Raw genomic sequence first — 18,874 nt, forward strand, 5'->3', positions numbered from 1 at the left:
TGTGTTTGTGCCAAGTGTGCTCCCGTCTGCTCCAGCTGAAGGGGGGAGCAGGCGTAGTAAACAATCCTCCCGCTCTTCCAGGCATGAGCCAAGGCCGCCGCACAGCACCCATCCAGTGAAGCCACCCAGACCTCCCGCACGCCACGTCACTGCAGCCCGCACCCTTCCAACCCCCGCCGACCTCCCCCACCGCCCCCCCGCCCCCCCGAGCGCCATGACCTCTGAACTGGAGAGCAGCCTGACCTCCATGGACTGGCTCCCCCAGCTCAGCATGAGGGCGGCCATCCAGAAGGCGGAGCCGGGACACCACAACCACGGGCACCACCAAGGGCACCACCTGCACCACGGCCACCACCACCACGGGCACGGCCCCGGCAAGAAGGTGACCCACCTGGACCCGGGGACCACGCTGGACCAGGAGGAGGCGGCGCAGCACCGGGACGGCAAGCCGCCCTACAGCTACGCCAGCCTCATCACCTTCGCCATCAACGGCTCGCCGCGCAAACGGATGACCCTCAGCGAGATCTACCAGTGGATCTGCGACAACTTCCCGTACTACAGAGAGGCGGGCAGCGGCTGGAAGGTAGGAGACAGAGACAGACAGACAGAGAGAGAGAGAGAGAGAGAGAGAGAGTTATGGGATGTGGAATCTTCCTGGCGCTCGTTACAAAGCTTTCATGTGCAACAATCTGATCCTGCGGCGACTCGGAGGAGCCGGAGAACCTTTTAGCAAAGCGGGACAGATTGGCAGATGTCTCTGGTTCTGGTCGGGGCGTTATTAAGTCCACATGCAAACATTGCTATGCAAATCCCGGCTAATGGGAGCAGAAAGGTGGCAGTGTTATTGGAGACGGATGAATAGATCCCCACCGCTGCGTCTGGGGGATTCTCTACCTTATTAGTGAGGAAGAGGATGGATATAGTCCTTCCTCTGAAACACTGAGAGGTTGTCTGCAAACTATCAACCAATTCATCTCTCTCTGAGCGCCGGGACATTTTTCTTCTCCTCTCATTATTTCTCCCTCTTTCCCCGTTTCCCTATCTTCATCTCTCAAGCACTTCTACCCCTCCTCTCTCTCTCTCTCGCTCTCTCTCTCTCTCTCTCTCTCTCCTTCTTCATCACTCACTCCCTCCTCTCTCTCTCTCTCTCTCTCTCTCCTCTTCCTTCCCTTTTCCTTTCACAAACCTGCATTTGTTCCCCGTCTATTATATTCAGCACGCCGTTCCCCGAGCGCAGACGCATGCCAGGGAAACAGACAAAAAGGTTACGATACAAGCCGGGTTTTGTTGGCAGAAGCTTCTTACCTGCAAGTGAGATTCAGTCAATTAGTTTTCTGTTCAGAGAGAGGCGCGGGGTTATTGATACCGCTCAGCTCGGCTCCCGCCGCCGCTCGTGCCTGCCTCCTCTTGTTGGTGTGGTTTGCGTTTGCGTGCCAGGATGTTGTACTATCCCGTAATTACACCTCTAGATTTATTGATTTGTGCGTGCGGCCGCATCCTAGCAGCATCATTAAGCTCTATAGTGACGGCCAGGCGGGTTTTTGCTTTCACATGTTCTGGCGTTTTACTGCGAGAGATTTTTGTAAGATCGGGGCGAGATTCTGCTCCTCAGAACTTTTTCAACTCGCCGCCACCGCCGCCTGTGAACAAGCCGACACATCTGAGCACCGCCAGCAGAATCACAGAATCACCTTGTGTGTGTGTGTGTGTGTGTGTGTGTGTGTGTTATGTAAACTGAGATCAGTGTGTTACAGTTTGAGCACAGAACGTTACAGGCGCCCACATAAAGCAGAAGTACATTGTGTGGAAGCAGCAGAGAGGATTTAAAGACATTTATATAGAATTGGGTTGTTTTGATTCTCTGCAGAATTCCTTCCAGACATCTGGTGCAGTCACCTCAGTGGTACACATACCACGGTTTGAGAACCCCTGCTGTTTCTATTGCACACTTGGGGTGTTAAGACCTGTGTGTCAATGAAGGCCTATATGAGACAAAAAGCACATTCCTCCTCCTCTTCATCCTCAGCTGATGGTGAGGAATGAAGTTTCCTGATCGGATCGAATCCCTCAACATTCACACCCTTTGTTCACACTGATCAGTCTCTTTATTAGATTGAGGGTTTTCACAGCTGAAACACTTGAACCGTGTGTTTGCATTGTTGTGTGTTTCTGAAGCGGTGAAGTCACATCTTCATCATCACTGACCTGAGCCTGAACCGACTTTTTCAAAGCAAAACCAAACAAATGAAGCTCTGCTGTGTTTAATAGAAGTGAAGAGGAAGAGCACAAATCAAGTCTGTGCCTCTGATAACACACACACACACACACACACACACACGGACCCCCAGCTCGCCGCACTGGGCCTGTTTTTGTAGCGGCCGCGTGCGTCGCTGGGGGGACACTTACACGAGTCCGGTTCATTCCAGTTCAGGTGATTGCTGTCAGCTGTCATGGCGGGCACGCGTCCTGAGAACACGCTTTCCCCCCACGCCTGTTTCCTGTTTGTACACGCAACCGCTCCAGCTTTCAAAATGGCCTCGTGTTGGGGGGGGCGGGGGGGAGATTCTGCCGCGCTCGCCGCTCCCATTCGCCCTCCGCCACACACACGTGCACGTGCCGAGAGACTCCCGCTCAGGTAGGCCGAGTACGTGTGCAGTCTGCAGATTACTCACAGGGAGCTCAGCGGGAGAGGCGGCGGCGGCGGCGGCGGCGGCGGGGGAGGAGGCAGGAGGGAGAGGAGGGGAGAAAGGAGAGAGGGGAGAGAAGAGACTGTCAGGGAGCAGAGGAGAGTTTTACTACCCAGCACACGCACGCCGTCTGCTCTGTATGATAATGTGAGAATGCAGGAACGCTAGAGTTGAAACCAGGACAACACACACACACACACACAAACGCATGCACGCACGCATGCACACACACATATGAGCTTCCCAGAATAATGTACGCCGGTTGTAGACTACAACCTTACTGATAGTGTGTGTGTGTGTGTGTGTGTGTGTGTGTGTGTGTGTGTGTGTGTGTGTGTGTGTGTTTGTGTGTGTGTGTGATACAGCCGCAGAAATGCAGACACACACACACACACACCAGCCCGCCCAATCTAGCCAGCAGTTATAATCAGGTAGCTTGCCAAGGTCATGAGATGTGTGCGTGTGTGTGTGTGTGTGTGTGTGCGCGTGTGTGTTTGTGTGCTAGCTGGAAATGAATATGGATATGATCCGCGAAATAATGAGCAGCAGCATCGTCTGCAGCAGAGAGGACCGCAGCTTTAAATCCGCAGCAAAATAAAGATCCCAAATCATGGAATTAAACGCTGCATGCATCCATGAGCCGTTTGTTTACGAAGCTCGGGCCGAAAGCATCCCGCTTACGGAAGAGAGACATGCTGCCTCAGATTGTCCCTGTAGTGTCTTTGACCTCTGCAGTCCCTTCACACACTCCTGTCCCTGCACCCCTGTGTCCCTGCACCCCTGTGTCCCTGCACCCATGTGACCCTGCACCTCTTTGTCCCTGGGGTCCAGCTTTTGCCACACGTAATCAGGTTGTAGTGACTTTGTCTGTTCTTCTATTCTTGACACGCTTCATTGAGGCTGTATTCAGAAGAGACACGTGTGACATCACCGCTTAGGCAAACACTGATACATCGATCAACCTGATGGTGGCGTTGTAACAACAACAGTTAAGTTTTGGAAGCGGACATCAAACGTCTGTCTCTGTGGGAGGATACATAACTACCTCTGGGCCTTGACTGAGGTATTCATTCCTGTCTGGCTGTTGCTGCCTCTCCAGCATGAATCCACACAGACACGTTGGCATTTTCTCTAACTGACCTGGATACTGACTTACTTATTCACCATTATTCTATTATTGAAATGAATGCTTCCCCATTATTTACCACCTCAGAAATGCAGCCTGTGTCCTCAGCGCCGCTCTGCAGTCTGTGCTGACTAATCTGCTCTCCTGTGACCCCGGTCGCCTCAGGCTAACTCCTATGCAGGCAGGCTAATTGCCTGCGAATTAGCAAGGCCTAATGTGACGTTGCAAAGGGCAGCGCGGCTGCGGCGGCCTTTGGCCTTTGGCTGAACACTGCATGTCACAGACAATCGGCTGATATGAATCAGCGCCGGGTCATTATTCTGGATTCCATCCCCTCGTGCCCTCTCTACGGAAGATCTGTGACTGAGCGCAGTGGAGGTCTGTGCACAGTGTCAAGTGCACTTAGATGGAGGCCGGCTGCTGTCATTGGCTGCTGGATGTCATTATGTCACTGCACTGAGGCTCCAGAGGCTCGGGAGCAAAGATTTTGTCACTGCTAATATGCTTAGTGAGATTCATCTGTGATACAAATCTGTCTATATATGTACATGCATACGTGTGTGTGTGTGTGTGTGTGTGTCAGGCATGCAACATTTCAGCTCCTTCCTGAATCAATAGTTACACCTCCTTATAGATGAATAATGATTAACACCTTCACTACATTAGGTCCTATTAGGGCTCAGAGCTCAGGGCTTCTAATACTATAGATAGAGCATCACATAGAGCACCACAGAGCGTCATGGAGCATATTGAGCTCCACTGCAGCGAGGCCGTCTGACATTTACTGTACTGTATATATCAGCAAAATAAGGTGAACTGCTCCCTCATGCGTCAGACTAAACCTTTTTTCATGAAGCACAACATCCAGTATACAGAAGATAAAACACACAATATACTTTATTCAATCAAATGATCTTAGTTTAATTAATGTGTCGTGTAAAAGTTCAAATGTTTTATTGAGCTGCTCTCACTAACGCACACACACACACACACACACACACACGAGGTGCCTGTGACGACTCTCTCTCTCTCTCTTTGTGTGCGTGTGTGTGTGTGTGTGTGTGTGCGTGCGTGCGTGCGCGTGTGTGTTAACAGCAGATCTCAAGGTCGTAGTCTCATCAGGCATCACATTGGTGAATGTAAAATGTAGCATTGATGTCTGAACTCCTCGTTCCTCCCTGCACCTCCAATGATTTATTAATACTTTGCTTATGAAAGTTGGAGCACATTTTTATTTTAGTCAAATAAATTCTCAAACTTCAAGAATCCAATTGTCCTTTTCACTGGAGTTTACAGTTCAATAAATAAAGACTTAATACAGCAACCAAACATGGTCTCCCCCCCATCATAAAGCTCATGCCTCTCATTCACTGCAGCTCCTTTATGCTGCCAAAATGGTTGAAGTGGTGACGATGAGGAGGAGCCGCTCTTCCTCCGACACGTTTACCGCTAAATCTTACCGTTGGCGTCGTTGTCATATCTTGCCCTCCTCTTCCTCCCTTCCCTTCCCGCACACACACACACACACACACACACACACACACACACACACACACACACACACACACACACACACATGCACGCAGCTATTAATTATACTTGTGTGTGTAACACTGCTAGAGCTTTTAATTACACACTAATCACTAATAGGAGTCTCAGTATTAAATTCTTAATTAAAAGCGAGGAATTTCTCTCCTCTATCTCCTGGAGGATTTGGCGCCCATCCAGCTCTGCATTTCCCCTCTAAGCAGCGCGGCCTGTAGCTCTCTCCATATGGCTAATAATAGGCTTAAAGCTGCTTTCCCAAGCGCTGTGGAATGCAACAATTATACCAGAGAATGAGCTTATTCCACAGCCTCTGGTTTCCCAAAAAAAAAAAACGGTCGACCGTCTCAGAATGATGCCTGTTTCTCGTCAGGACCCAAATAAGAACAACAAAGGCGTCGCACTCCTCAGCAGACGAGAGACACGAGGCGAGGAAGTGTCGCCTTAACGTACGCAGGCGTTACGTGTTCGTCTGTTCGCGACTGTGTTGGCTGTAACCTTAAAGTGACGATTGTTATACTAAACTTGTAGCGTTCTGCAGCTGTTGGCGCCGTTGTTAGCGCTGAAACATCTGTGTTTTGTGTAGACGGCCATCGTATAGTAACTGCCTGGTGCTGCATCACTGCAGTGTGCATGCAGAGAGTCTGGAGAGAGAGAGAACGCAATTTGTAATTTGTTTGCAGGTTTCCATTTATTATCAGGTGTTGTGCTCTAATGACCCTAACACTTTGTAAAACACATTTACTTTGGAGCCTACTTGTATGGAATTAGAGTTTGAGCTCCATGTTGAGAAGCTTTAGAGGTCTAGAGGTCTAGAGCTCCGTTAGAGTCCTGGGAAGTGATCGCAAAACTCAAAGTTAGTGATCTAGTTGGGAGTTTTCTGGACTACGATCAGGACTCTGTGGACAGAAGCCATCACCTTTCTCCACAGACACGAGCAGCAGCAGGAAGTCAGTCTGCCACCCTGAACTCTGGCCGCCCTCCAACCCAGTTTGGTGCTCCGGCGTTATTTTTGAAAGTCTATATTAAAACCACAGCTGAGAGGATTTGTCATTCTAAATCAGTTGTTGATGAGAAATCCTGCCGTCGTGACACATGAGGAGCAGTGACAGTTAGCCAGCGTCTCTGAGTGTCCCTGAGTGTCCCCGAGTGTCTCTGACTGGCGGTGGAGGACAGATTAGGACACGTTATGCTGCAGGATTCTCACTGATATTCAGCGTTTTACTGTATGGGAGCTTCTTTTTTGCCAGATCCCCCCGAGACGGCAGCACAACCCTGCTTCCACCTCATCTGAGACGTCTTTGTGCCTGTCAGTCAAACACACACACACACACACACACACACACACACACACACACACACACAAACAGACACATTCTTGCTCTTCTCACTCTCTCTTTCCATCACACCAGCAGACACACACTCATGTTGTAAAACAGGCACACACACACACACACACACACCCACACACACACACAGACACACACAGTCCCATGGATGAACAGGTGGGCCCACTCCTACACAGTCACAGGCTTGCACAGGTGTGGACCCACAGCTGCACTCGTTCACTCACACACACACACACACACACACACACGTACGTGCACAGGTGCATGCACAAGCAAAACTGCAGGAGCGGATGCTGGAACACACACGGCCACAGACACACAGAAACACACAGGTGCAAGGGAACGCACACCTGAGTACGCACACGCATGCAGCTATGCTCACACACCCGCACACACACACCCGCCCGCCCGCCCGCCCGCCTCTCATCCTATAGCTGGCTGGTGTGAAGCAGCCGGGTGAGGAGTGGAGAGGGCGGGGGAAGGGTCCATCAAATGGAATGAATATGGATAAGATGGGGTTTGAAGTGGTGACTTGTATTCAACCTGGCATTCTCAGCGAGCGTCTGTCACTCCTTCACCGTCAGGATATAATAAGGTGTCTCAATGATGCTTTAGAACCCAGGAGACTTTCACATCTAAGACACCTGTCCGTGTGTGTGCGTACCCCCACACTCCCTCTACCAGCCGACTCCACTTCTTTATTCCTTTGTGCTCGGCGCGCCCTCCCTCCTTCGCTCTCCTCCTCCTCCTCCTCCTCCTCCGCTCCTTCTCCTGTGCCTTACCTTCAAACTTCTCCACATTTTACCCTCTTTATGCACTGTACGGGTTCAGCTGAAAGTTAATAAAATCTCTTCCTTCTCTCGCTCATCTCTTCTCGCTCCGCTCGCAATATCCGTCCGTGGGTGCACAAGGACTCCCTCTTTGACACAACACTGCGTTTATGCTGAAGGGCACAGGGGGAGAGAGAGAGAGAGAGAGAGAGAGATGTGGCTGTGTGGGTGTGCGTTTGTGTTGCGTCTGTCGAGCTCCGTAGGGCCCTGGAAGGTTAAAGCCCAGGCCAGCGAACCACCTGCGGCCTTTGACCTCCTGCTTCCTGCTGACACACACAGAAGCAGAGGCTGTTGGTGGCATTTACGCAACACGCGGGGATGAAAGCCTTCCATTCTTAGACCTCTGAGTTACGGCTCGCCAAGCCACGTTAGGGAATGGGCTCTCAAACTAACTCTGATACGCAGAGATCTGAATACGGCGTCCTTAGAGATGTTGCATCTGTCCTGTGTGTGTCTTCATCACTCCAGCTCTCTAATAGTGACTGTAACATGGAGGCAGACTCACCAAACCAGCCGTTTAGCTCTGATCAGCGATGTCAGAGCTGCGAAATGTAATTTTGTAAGACAGTTAAATTCAGTTTAGTAGAAATGCCATCTACGAGGATGTGTGTGTGTGTGTGTGTGTGTGTGTGTGTGTTCATATCTGTGTTGGAGAGAGAGAGAGATTGTGATAAATGGATCCATGTATCTCCACGCTCACATATACAGTGTATCTATAACACACACAGTCTTGTGTTTCTAATTATAGTTGTAAGTAAGTAAGTGGTTGCTCGACCTTATTTTTCGGCGACGCAGCTTTTAATCTCCTGCCTCCACAATCAGGAGGCATTATGCTGTAACTGTATAGGCTTCCAAATGAATGGATGCAGGTGCCGGCGTGTCGTGGCTCGAGATGATGTATAGAGTGTGTACATGCGGACGCACGCACAAATACATACACACACACACTCACGAGGAAGCTGCGTTTGAGACTTAATGACCAGCGCTTGATTGATTTTTTCCTTTTTTTAAGCTTTGATGAATGACAAGGAAATGGCCCAGAGCACAATCTGTCTGTCTGTCTGTCTGTCTGTCTGTCTGGCCTAGATGAATCCTGATCAAGTGATTCTGTTGGAAGTGAATTGTGACATATTTGAATTTCTGCCCAACGCCGTATTGAAATTCCTCCTGAAGAGAAACGACACAAACTTGTTCTGTATTTCCTTTTCCCAGCTCTACATTTGAGCTTTATGAAGCTTACAGAGTCAAATATTCCAAAAAAAAACACACCTTATTTCAGCCGGATATCAAAACAGACTAATGGAAAATATTTCTGGAGGACTTTTGCAACATTTCCCCAGAATTCACTCTGACATGTTTTGTATCTTTGGAAACTTTGCCCTCTCTAGCTGAATGTCAAATAGCACGGCGGGCTTGAACAAAGCTGGGCCACACAGCATGAGCGGCTTCGAGAGACTAAAGGTTTGAATCCCTGGATCAGCACACAAACACACCCACCAGGAGAGCTTTTTCCATGAGTTAAGAGTGAGTGGGATGGGAACCTATGGACTTGCGTTGGTTCCGCAGACTGCTGGATGCGTGTCGGCCCCAGACGACTCCGCTGCCGCCGCCACGCCGTCTATTTCTGAGAGCGCTGGACGTTTTCCCAAAGTGGAAACAGTGAGCGTTTATATGCACGCCTATATAATTTTGTTTGTGCCAAAGTTATGGCGACTGAACCGCTCGCCCTTCCTACATTTCACACACACACACACACACACACACACAAACACACACACACACACACACACACACACAGAGGAAGCAAAAAGCAGAGACACAATCACGGGAGATGTCTGTGTGATCCATCAGCGACTGGGCAGCCGTGGCGCCGGCCCAGACCGGCCCCATACGCTCATTAATCAGGCAGGAGAGGAGGAGTGGGCGAAGGACGACACGGCAGCCAATCTCATTATCTGACTTCACAGCACTGCTAATCAGTACGTTCACTGATAATGAGTATTCAGCTACAGGACGTATAGGCACCACACACACACACACACACACACACACACACACACACATACACACACACACACACACACACACACACAGTCAGTTCTTCAGGTCTTTAAAGGGCATTTTTCTGTTCCATAGTTGAGTTTTTAGGGTAAATAAATGTAGAATACAGGGGCAACTTTGATATTTCTGTTCTATCTGTGGTTCTGTTGTTCTAAGTCTGAGTGCTCGTGTCTGCGTTTGAATGTATGCCTCTCCTTTTCTGGATTTCCTGCCAACAAAAGCTGCTTAATGGAGCTTAGACTAATTCATTTCAATGTTGAGCGTTTTGAGTTTGAGTTTCTCCGCCTTTTCATGTTGTAGCGCTGCATCGAGTGTTTGTAGAACAAGCAGAGAGCTCCGTGATGGAAGCTTCTCTCCTAAACTAAAAAACAAGCTATTCACAGAGTGGTCTGGTATCTAACAACTGTCAGTTTCACTCAGTGTGCATAGCAGTGCTGCAGTAAGCGAAGACGTGGATCAATGTGTTTTTCTAACACCGAAGGATCAAAATGGCTTCAAAATAGATCAAACTACTTCATGTATAATTGGTTTCTGAATTGACTTTGTAAAGAAAATGCAACAATATCTTTTAAAGTTGTTAAATAAATCATAAACGAAGATTTTCTTTCCCACCAGTAAAGCTGGTTTGATGGATCCAGTCCAGGCTGCACGTAGGAGGGAGCTCTGGCCCAACACACACACACACACACACACACACACACACACACACACACACACACACACACACACACACACACACACACACACACACACACACACACACACACACACACACACACACACCCCCCAACACCTCTGCATCATTATTGGTGAGTTTTCGGCGTCCCACTAATCTTCGGCGAGAACTTTAGAGAACACGCATTCCTTTAAAAGTGAAAAGTGCCAGAGTGCAAAGCCTGAGGAACACACAGATGTGCAGACAGTGCAACTAAGGCGCAGGTGTGCCAGAACTGCTGGAGTGGTAAGAAGTCGTATGTAAATAAACAAGCAGAGGTGAGAGGTGAGCTGGTCGGGGCCCGCTGGAGTCATGGCGGTAATGAACCCGCCGCCGCGTCAGACAGAGCGTTTTGGAACAGATGGTTGCGTTTACGTGGCGGTGATGATCCTCCGCGACTCGTCCCCCTCCCCGCATGCTGTCACGCGCTTCCTTGACGGGCCGTCGCTAACAGCCCAGTGACCCGCTAAGTGGAGCAGCCTGAAACACCTCCCCGAGCTTCTCCAGGCAGGATCGGGACGAGGCCGAGGTGGGAAGGCAGAGGCGTCACGGTGGGCTGGAGCTGGAGAGAGAGAGACGAGGCAACCAGCGAGAAGTATGGGGGAAGGATGAGCGCTCTTCCTCCTCCAGCCTCTGTCTTCTCTCCCCCTCCTCCTCCTCCTCCTCCTCCCCAGTGGTATTAATTAGCAGCGGCAGATGAGTGGAGAATGGGAGCCTGAAGGGAGAACAGGTTCATGTCAGGTTAGCCAGCGCCGTTCCAGGGCCTTTTCTCTCTATTGGCCTCCCTCTCTCTGTCTCTCTCTCTTCACTCTCTTTCTTTTAAAATATATACACAAACAACGCGAGGTGTTAAGATTGGGGGGATGTGTTCCAAAGCGTTTGTGTTTCTCATTATGGCCGAGTGCTATAGATGTGTTATGTGCCTTGCCTGTGCCTATCACTCCTATTTCCCTGCCTCACTCATTCGCCCTCTCTCTCTCCCCCCCCCCCCCCCCTCTCTCCCTACAGAATTCGATACGACACAACCTGTCCTTGAACAAGTGTTTTCTCAAAGTGCCTCGCTCCAAAGACGACCCTGGAAAAGTAAGTATTTCCTGAACAATATAACGCGGCTAAAAAGCTCACCTTGAATTACGCCGCCGCCGCGCCGCACAATGAGAAGGCGCGCCTCCTCGCCTGAGCTGGCGAATGAGGCCGGGCAGCCACCGCAGCTGCCGATTGCTTTTCACGTGTTCCGCTGCCCTCTTACCGCAGGCGCGCGCGTAGACTCCCTCGCTATCTCGTTTGGCTCCTTTGTCTCTCACACATAGACATGCAGTGTCTGCACTTAAAAGCAATTTGTAGCTCCATAGGCGGCTGTGCTGAATGCCTAATGCAGCTTTCTCTGTTTTCAGCTGCTCTTCCGATATTGATTCTGCCAAGTAATAATGCGGTACAGGGAGTAATGAATAATAAGTATATGTAGGTACACTTCCTCAGATGTGAGGCCGCTCACGCATCTGTTATGCTTTATTAGGCTCCATCTCTCTCTCTCTCCCTCGCTCTGTATCTCTGTCGGAGGGCCGTACGCATCACAAGGAGCCGTAGAGCTGCTTGCTCCTCCACTGCCGCTCTGGTGGTTCGGTAGCAGAGTTGCCGCGGCCACAGTTTGATAACAGTGATTTGTCAAGTTCCTTGTTTGTGCTGAATCGAAGGAATCGCTCAGACGGGGAAAGTATATAATTACTGCTGATCACTGAAGCTTGTCCTTACAAGATTTTTAATAAAAGCTTGAATGTCTGCATTTTAACTGATACCGAGCTAACGTGAGAAGCTGTCCACTACTTTGACAAACCGACAAGCCAGAACTTTTCATCGAGTGCTCAGAACTCATTTCTGTTGGGGGGGGGGCAGATCTCTCCAGGCTTCAGAGAATTCCAAACCATTGAAAAATGAATTAAGAGTGCAGAAAGTCTAAATAATTCAAAGCAAATCCTGGGGCTTGAGCGCAGGCCTATAGCCTGCAAAGACACAATGAGAGCGGCTCCCCCCTGATTAGCCTGACTTGGACCTGACCAGCACCTTAATTCACACCACCGATCGAAGTAATCGATATCTCAGCATGGGGGGAGGTCATCGGTGTGGAGAGGAGCCGAATACATGTTCTGTTTCAAGCCGGGCAGAGAGAGAGGAGCAGCTAAATCATGCATGTGCTAACGTTAATTGGCTGCGCGCTGTTCACAGCGATGTGGGACTGAGAGACAAGGGGAGGAGTAGAGGTAAGGATGGTGTGTGTGTGTGTGTATGTGTGTGTGTGTGTGTGTGGCCTAGATGAATCCTGAATTCTGTTTGCAGCGAGCGTTGGGCCTCTGTGGGAGAGGAGGGTGAAAGTGAAAGGGAAAGAGCAGACCGGGAGGAAATCAAGGACCTAAAAGCAATTGATTTCCTCCACTCGTCCTGTATACGTTTATTTTGGAGGCTGCTGTGGGTTAACATTGTGTATCAAAAGGATTTGGCAGGATTTTCTGGGGATGGGAAGAGCGGACGTGCAGCAGGAAAACTAAACTTAGAGAAAACTGTACGGTGCATTGATTCTCCTGGACGTGATGGAGGATTCTCTACAGCAGTTTGTACCTGAAGAAACTCAATTACATATCGATACAAGGAATCTGCAAGAGATGGACACAAATCTATCAGTATGTAGCTCTATTATAGAAGCAGAATCAAACTTATACTGGTAACAAGACCATCACTGTAAACATTTGACCATTAAACCTCAACAATAAGACAAAATATTTAAATTGCTGGTCAACTCCACTCATGAGCATTTCGGGAGGAGTTTTGTAATTGAGAAAGACATAGGGACCTATAAGCATGTGTGAATAGATAATGATGTCATCAGCGTACAGCTTTATATAAACATCTGTATGTAAATGACGAACTGAAACTGAACAGCAGAGGGCCTAGAATGGAGCCCTGAGGGACGCCTGTGGAATGAGGTCTAATTTTGGTTGCAATGTCTCTGAATATGGATGTTGTCTTCCTTATCCAGGGTTCCTACTGGGCCATAGACACCAACCCTAAAGAGGACACAGTACCCAGCAGGCCGAAGAAGAGGCCACGCTCTGGAGAAAGAGTAAGTATTGGACTGTGTAGTACCTTTGTCCCTACGTCTTGTATTCTGTGTTGATATTCAAGCTGCAGTTCTTCAGATATCTCAAAAACAGACAAAGACTCTCACTGTAACTTTTGGACTTTTTGTGGGGTCCATACTCCAGACTTTGGTCTTTCTTTGCTCCATTTCAGTTGTACCTCCTATATATTGTAGAAAACTTCAGTGTAATATGAAGTATGATGCCAAGACAGAGCAGAGGACCAGGTAGGAGCCTTTGATGTGCTGGAAATGTTAAAACCGCTCAGACAGAACACTGAATAATGCAAACCAAACCGTAATCACATATGAACAAATGAACAAATACATTACGCTGTCAGAATGGCACATATATTGTTGTGTCGGCACTTGGTGTGGGCTCTGTGGCGCCTGTTGGGGGGTATGACAGCAGGGCCGTTTTAATTACAGGAGGGGAATCTGCTGGCCGCTCCTGTCATCTGTAGGAGATACAACCCCTCCTGACTCATTCAGACCACAGCTGGGCGGCCGCGTGAGCAGATTAATCTCTATGAGGACGATGAAAAATGCTTAATTTTTCTGCTGGCTTTTTGCTTTTATTTCCCGCTCTGCTTTGTGCTTGTTTGGAGGTTTTCTGCAAGTCAAAGATTCTGTTCAGCAAAGGACTTTGTGTGCCCTCAGCCCGGTCTGAGCAGGCGGGAGCTGCCAGCGCCGCTCTCAGGGATCCTTGACAACACAATCGCCTGGGCCACTTGATCACTTGATCACCGCAGACTGGCCCTTTAATGGCCAGTGTCTGCTCCAAAATCCCGAAATCTGACACACACACACGCACACACATACACACACACACACGGAGAGAGGGTGATTTCTTCATCCTCACATGTTCAGATTGTAGACGGATGCAGATCAATAGGATTTAATCCATGTTAGGCTCTTGGATTGACATAATTCATTAAAAATCATAACCAGAATCTTGCCAATACGACCACAAAGGTAAAAAACAATAATTACGTTCACGCTTTGTGTTTTTCAAAAATCATTGCGTCGTTCAGCCGTTGTATTGAATCTGACTTATGAAACAATAACAGCAGCACGATATTGAGCCAAGGTTGAGGAGCTTATTAGTGAAAACGGTCGGTGTTGGGGTTTGTGCGGATCAACGGGAGAAAAAATAGAAGTATAGCTGTAAGTTGGAGTCAAAGCCGCCTTGAACGCAGCATCTCTTCCTCGGCCTCCTCCTCGCCGAGCCTTTTTCACAGGGGAGCATTAATTCCAGCGTGTGGATACCTTTTTCTTTTTGTGTTGCATTGATCGTTTCATCCAGCTGCTGACCCGCCGAGGTGTGTGTGTGTGTGTGTGTGTGTGGTAGAAATCCTGCAAGTTGGCACTCGTCTTCATCGGCCCGTCTCACTTACTGCATCTTCATCGTCACGTTTCTCTCTCTGTTTGTCTGTTTCCTCCCTTCATCTCTCTTCCCGTCCGCCCCAATCGCCGCCTCATCTGTGCCATCCTTCCAAGTGAGAGAGAGAGAGAGAGAGAGAGGGAGAGAGAGAGAGAGAGAGAGAGAGTGACGGCACAAAAGATGAGGAAGGTGTAAGACAAGAGAAAAGCATCGAGCAAAAGGGGAAAAAGTCAGAAAGCTGCGAGGGAAACGAGGGGGGAAGAGAGAGGAGAGAAAGAAGAAGAGGAGGAGGGGGAGGAGGAGGAAGCGTTTTCTAGGCTTGTGTTCCAGTTAATTACCACAGAAGGCCCCGGGGCTGCCGTTAGACATATTTTCTTCACCAACAATTTTTTTTCATTACAAACATTAATTAATTCAGAGCCTTGTCATCTCGTCTTACATGGATGGGCCCTCCGACCTCTTTCCTTACGCCTCACTTACACTGCTGGCAGACACACTGGGGGCCGTCACATGGGCCGGGAAAAGACAGGGGGAAGGAACCTCTTCTTCTTCTTCTTCTTCTTGTAAACGCAGAGAGTTACAGCGGCGGCGGCGTCAGAGGAAGGTGGGCTCAGTGCGTTTGAGGGTTTGTGAGCACCATGAAAGCGCTTAAATGGGAAAGATGTGACGGCGTCTGCGGGGCTAAACGTCAGCGTGTGAATGCGGTGTGCCGACGTGCAGACAGGCACCGTGAGAACACTTAGTTTAGTACCTGCGTCTCCCGGCGCCGCTCTTTCATTTTCCGCCCTCCCGTCTGTCCGTCACAACTCAATTATCTTCCCTTTTTCTCCAGCAGCCTCCCTCCCTCGCTCCCTGCCTTCACCGCTCCTTCTCTCGCCTCCACCAGGCAACCGACGACCCGCTTCCCTGGGAGTTTATCATATATTAAAGATTGCATTGTTACCAACCAATCCTCTTACTGTAAGCAGTTTGGGGAGGCACGCAAGCTGTCTCCAACCGTGAAAAGAGTGAGACAAGAGGGGGGGAAAATCCTTATTTCTCCTTTATTTTTCCCTTTTTTCATCAATTTCGCCTTCCATCCATCTTTGAAGACTTCCTCCTATCCTCACACTCAGTTAACCCTCCTCTGCCTCCTCGCCAGGACAACACAGAGCAAACCGCTGCTGAATATATTCGGGCACGCTTGAATGATTCATGATTCGTGATTTATCTTATCAAGTGCGAGTGATGTGTCCACTTTCCAGGCTGTTTAACTGTTCGCCAAGTTAAATGAAGTGCACCTCAACTAGTCCACACAGTTTGCGCCCGGGGCGTCGTGGTGATTCAGGAGGCTCCGTGCAGAAGCATGAAGTTGCCGTGTGCAAAAAAAAAAAAAACAGAAAAAAAAGTCTCATAACCTTTTGTCACATCTCATTTCCTCCCTCATTTTTCCCGTCACTCTCGTCTGCATATTTCCAACGAGGCAGCGAGCGTATCTGAAATATCCCCGCATGCTAATGAACAGACATAACCGACTTAAAACGTCGCCCAACCGAAAAGCAACGACTGAGCGCTGACGTGCTCTGCCTCCATCGAAGCTGCTCGCACATCTAACTTTATTGTCGTTGATTTGAATTTATTGCAGAGATTTTCTTGTTCTGGTATTCACCGCTGTGCACGCTGAGTGAAACTGGAAGCAAAGGACCGGTCGACATCAGGACGGTTGACAAATGTCTCTTTTAATCCCGACGCAATGACCAGACTGCGTTTGGATCCAGGTCTGAGTCAGAGACCCGGATCCTTGTGCCAGGGTTTCATTCACGTAAATGCCTTTAGTAGATATCTGGCAAGGCGGAGATGTCCTTCAAAACATTTCCTGGACCTTCACCAAAGACGAATCACTGGCTGCTTTGGCTGATGACTTAACTTTCCATCGGATCTCACTGAACTCTTGTTATCATAGTAACTAACAAACAGGGAAACAAACAAAGCAGTGGGAGCAGAAGTAAACATGCAGATTCACACTCATCAGTCTTTGCTCAGGCTTTGCTCTTGAATGAGTCTATTGTGACCAAATTTGGTGAACATTTGCTCTCACTTCTGATGTACAATATGAAGCATTACTCGACCTGATGTTGGCGTTATCAGGCCTGGAGTCTGCAATAATAAACTTGCAAAACTTTAACATGCTGTATGAAGGCTCCCTCTGTCGTCCTCCTCCTCCTCCTCCTCCTCCTCCTCCTCCTCCTCCTCCTCACTCCTCTGTCTCCTTCCAGGCGTCCACTCCTTACAGCCTGGAGTCAGAGTCCCTGAGAATGGACTGCATCATGTCAGGAGCGGCGTCGCCCACCCTGGCCATCAACGCTGTCACCAACAAGGTAACACACCGAATACTGCAGCATGAGGAGACACACACACACACACACACACACACTGTTGGAGCTGCTGAGTTGCTGCTGCTGGCCGTTAACTCGCTTCACTTTCCATGTTTTGGTAAATAAAATGTCCATTTCGGTCCCAAGGCTGTTTCATGCAATTACACATAGTGTCTGTTGGTGACAGAACAGTAGCAATACACCAATAAAGGAAGAGAAGAAGAAGAGTGCGACGACATGAGTGTAAGAAGTGTAAAAAGCGATGAAAGTTCTGACAGGGATGTGTGTGTAGTGCTTGTGTCATACCTCAGATGTGGGCGCTTGTGGGCTCTGCTACAGTAAGTCATCTCTGTCCCTCACACACACCATTAGTGGCCTCACTTTCACACACATTCACACACATTCTGTCTCGGTAAAAGAAGCTGTGCTGGGTGTTTCCCCATATGTGTGTGTGTGTGTGTGTGGGGGTCAGAGATCAAGCAGCCACTGGGACCTCTGACGCCTGTCTACTCTTGCCCACACACACACACACACACACATTCAGAATGATGGTGTGTGGTAGGTGCCCTCTCTCTCTGACCCCGACCAAAGTGAATATTTGTCCCGTGGCAGCAGACGCTCGTATAAGCCGAGCACGTCACGTCTGGACCTGACAGCTTATTCCACTGCTCCTCGTCTCCTCTCCTCGTCTCCTTTCCTCTCCTCGTTTCCTCCACTCCTCGTCTCTGCTCTCTGCCCCTGATTTGTCCAAATTTGACAAATTTATAAAATAATACAAATAATTTCTTACATTTTTCTGTTTTTTATTGTAACATTTTATCCACTACATTGAAATAAAGAAATATAATTGTTGGATTAAAGCCACAGTAAGGAAAAAAATTTGCTGAAATCTTCATTACACACTGATAAGAATCCATCCATTGCAACTTCTATGAAAAGCATCACGTCCCTGTAGCGCCTCCTACTGGTGGGAAGAACCACCAATCACCACAGGGGGGATCCAAGCCCCAATCATCATGTCACTGTGTCACTGTAATCTGTCATCACCTCTGCTGGTCGTGGGTAGGAGGAGATGTGGAGGCAGGACTGAGTGCAGCAGGTGTGGAGGAAGAGGAGGAAGAGGAGGGAGGCGTTCACGTTCACCTCACAAAATCTGACCAGACTTCTTCCTTCATTAATAACGGACATTTTTCTTAATCATCCCTCTCTTCCACATGGTTGGCACAGTGTGGTTATTCACATTCTGCAGACATTCCTCCACCTCTGTGTCTCATTAGAATCGCAGATAAACATGTTATGAAATGTGAACACAATAAGCGAAAGGTGAGCATCGGCAGCAGCCAAGAGTGAGTCGCTGCGTGAGAGCGCTAAGTGATAATTGTTGCAGCATTTTCCCACCGGGCCGTTTAGCGTTTGGCACAGGCGGTGGGTGGAGAGAAAACACAAAACACTGATTCTCTTTCACTTCAGGAGAGACGGCGGCTTAGTCATCTCTATACATTTAGTGACAGCCGCACACGGGAGCGAGAGGGATACTTTGATTACAAGGCCGTCATCCGACATGTCCGCCCACATCCAAACAGGTGCCACACATCAGCATCACAGCCTCCACACAGGAACACAGAGCCGCCGCGAGAATCTGTTCCTATGGAGCTCCTGGACCGGGACACATGTGATTCATTGTTCCTCTGTG

The 18,874-nt window shown here is 49.0% G+C and overlaps 1 protein-coding gene across 1 annotated transcript in view; it reads left to right on the top strand.

The window, feature by feature from the left end:
- The first annotated feature begins 214 nt into the window (after positions 1-214).
- Positions 215-18,874, top strand: part of LOC143010795 (forkhead box protein J3-like) — a 30,159-nt gene continuing 11,499 nt past the window's right edge. Inside the window, exons 1-4 of the mRNA XM_076163324.1 lie at positions 215-583; positions 11,322-11,396; positions 13,345-13,428; positions 17,083-17,184. Of these exons, the coding sequence (XP_076019439.1) occupies positions 215-583; positions 11,322-11,396; positions 13,345-13,428; positions 17,083-17,184 (630 nt within the window). The remainder of the gene's footprint in view (positions 584-11,321; positions 11,397-13,344; positions 13,429-17,082; positions 17,185-18,874) is intronic.

The sequence above is a fragment of the Genypterus blacodes genome, unplaced genomic scaffold (genome assembly GCF_046128005.1).
Source record: "Genypterus blacodes isolate CSIRO-AG114 ecotype Tasmania unplaced genomic scaffold, CSIRO-AGI_Gbla_v1 ptg000131l_1, whole genome shotgun sequence".
Classification (NCBI taxonomy): Eukaryota; Metazoa; Chordata; class Actinopteri; order Ophidiiformes; family Ophidiidae; genus Genypterus; species Genypterus blacodes.